This window comes from Ylistrum balloti, unplaced genomic scaffold (assembly GCF_031769215.1).
Source record: "Ylistrum balloti isolate Yb309-2 unplaced genomic scaffold, AGI_CSIRO_Ybal_v1 Utg370420, whole genome shotgun sequence".
In the NCBI taxonomy this organism is placed as follows: domain Eukaryota; kingdom Metazoa; phylum Mollusca; class Bivalvia; order Pectinida; family Pectinidae; genus Ylistrum; species Ylistrum balloti.
In genome coordinates this window covers 552,772-555,000 of record NW_026782284.1, presented here as the reverse complement: position 1 = coordinate 555,000, position 2,229 = coordinate 552,772, and the positions used below count along the sequence as shown (strand labels likewise).

Here is a 2,229-nt window from a genome sequence, read left to right as displayed (position 1 = left end):
TAAATACCACCTGATTAATTTGAGCATAAATACGCAATTCTTATATAATAATGTAAACGTATGAACATAGGTAAACAATGTATATAGGAACCTTCTCATGTATACGTTCTGCAACATTTCGTAGGTTGTTTTAGAATACGTTCATTGTAATTTGTTTTCGTATCTTTTTGTTTATATTCATTACAGGAACTTCAAGACGAGAGACGACAGCTCTGGTACAATAGTGTAGAGAAATACAACGGATATGACGTCAGCGGACGCCATGTTGACCTGTTTCCTGTTGTTATTAATTACAAGAGGAACACTTTCATCACCGACATTGGAAGACGTGAAAAATGTCTACACATATATATTCCATGGTTATGACAAGCGGGTTCGGCCAGTTTTAGATCAGAGTAATGTGTTAGTTGTAGAGGTGGGACTCTCTATGAATTCTATAAACGAATTCGATGAAAAGTTACAGAAACTTGTCATCGCGGGTTGGTTTGATGTTACCTGGAGAGACGAATCTTTGGTATGGAATATATCTGATTTTGGTAATGTATCGTATGTACATGTAGATGGAGATTCAATATGGCTTCCGAACATTGCCCTTACGAACACATTTGGAAGGATAAATTTACTTTCACGGTTGCCGTCTAACGCTATGATCAGCGCCGACGGAACTATTCATTGGTTTCCTTCAGACAGTTTTGTCGTAAATTGTGAAGTGGATATAACGTACTATCCTTTCGATACACAAAGCTGTTCCTTGCTTTTTGAACTCTGGGACGCCCCTCCCTCTGAAGTTATGCTTGTGACATCAATACTACCAATAGATACAAAGTTTTTTGAGGAGAATGTTGAATGGGAATTGCTAACCCCTGAAATCCTAGATTCGCAATCCGATTATGAAAAGATCAATGCTTTTGTGAATTATATATTTTATCTGCAGCGGAGACCTAAATTTGTGACCATAACGATCATTGCACCAGTAATCCTGCTCGCGTTTTTAAACGTCTGTGTGTTCCTCATCCCACTTTCATCAGGAGAGAAGAACTCGTTCTGTGTGACCGTGTACCTTTCGTATGCCGTGTTTCTGGGAGTAATCACAGCGGAGCTGCCACATAACTCCAAAAACGTGTCCTACCTGACCATGTATTTGCTCGCTCTGCTAATTTTCAGTGTGACCATTGTACTGATTACCGTCATACAAGTTCGACTTTTCATTGAATATGGAGATACTCCGGTACCAGCATGCATTTCTAGAGTCTTTGGCTCATGTACTCCATGTACTCCCCGGGAGCGATCCAAAATAAGCCATTTAGACAGCAATAGTTCAGATGACATGAATGAAAACAGAACTGAAATATTGGACGAAATAAATGAAAGAGATTCCCAGGTCTGTGTAAAGGACATAATGCCGAGACTCGACGTGCCTATGTTCTTCTTGTTCCTGGTTATAGTGACTATTATGACGTCAGTGATCGGTTCTGCGATATACTTTCCATAAGCTTTTCACTCCACGATCACCCATATTTCAAAGTGATATTACAATACGTTTTACAATTACTACCATAGTGTTTATCCTATCCTATACACAAACTTCGTCTTAAGAGAGACAAGTTCCCGCTTCGCCCCTCGAACCTATTTTTACGTCATTATTTATCAAGTGATAACAAAACTGTTTGACGGTTTCGGAATGGTTTTCGTCAAGTCCGTTTTATTATTAGCATTCGAAGACGTGACAAAATGTTTACGTACAATTTTTTAACGGTTACGACGCACGAGTCCGGTCTGTTTTAAATGTGACATGATAGCTGTCAACATGACTTTTGTCTTGAAATCAATAAACGAATTCGATGAAAAATCACTGAAACTTGTAAATGCAGTCTGGTTTGATATTCGATGGAAAGAAGAAGCGTTAACACGAAATACGTCTGATTTTGATATTGTGTAAATGACGCTGAAAATTCTTCATGGGTCCCAAACATTGCCGTTATAAACACGTTTGGGAGAATCACTTTCAAGTTGCCGTCGAACGCTGGACGGTCAATGGGAATATTACATGGTTTCCAGCAGAGAGTACTTACTTGTGAAGTAAGATGTAACGTATTGTCCTTTCGATACATAAGGCTGCTCTTTGCCTCTTGTAATTTGGGATTCCACTTCATCCAAAGCTGTGTTCACGACAAAGGAAAGACCATTAGATATAAATCATTTTGAGGAAAATGCTGAATGGGAAGTGAC

At 38.9% G+C, this 2,229-nt stretch overlaps 1 protein-coding gene across 1 annotated transcript; it reads left to right on the top strand.

Moving 5' to 3' along the window:
- The first annotated feature begins 244 nt into the window (after positions 1–244).
- On the top strand, positions 245–1,492 carry LOC132554663 (neuronal acetylcholine receptor subunit beta-3-like). The gene has a single exon (XM_060218977.1). It carries the CDS (start codon positions 245–247, stop codon positions 1,490–1,492), a length of 1,248 nt encoding a protein of 415 aa, XP_060074960.1.
- Positions 1,493–2,229: the final 737 nt, after the last annotated feature.

Bases quoted from the DNA above. Each gene is read 5' to 3' on its own strand.
- LOC132554663 (XM_060218977.1), top strand. From the start codon at position 245: ATGACGTCAGCGGACGCCATGTTGACCTGTTTCCTGTTGTTATTAATT.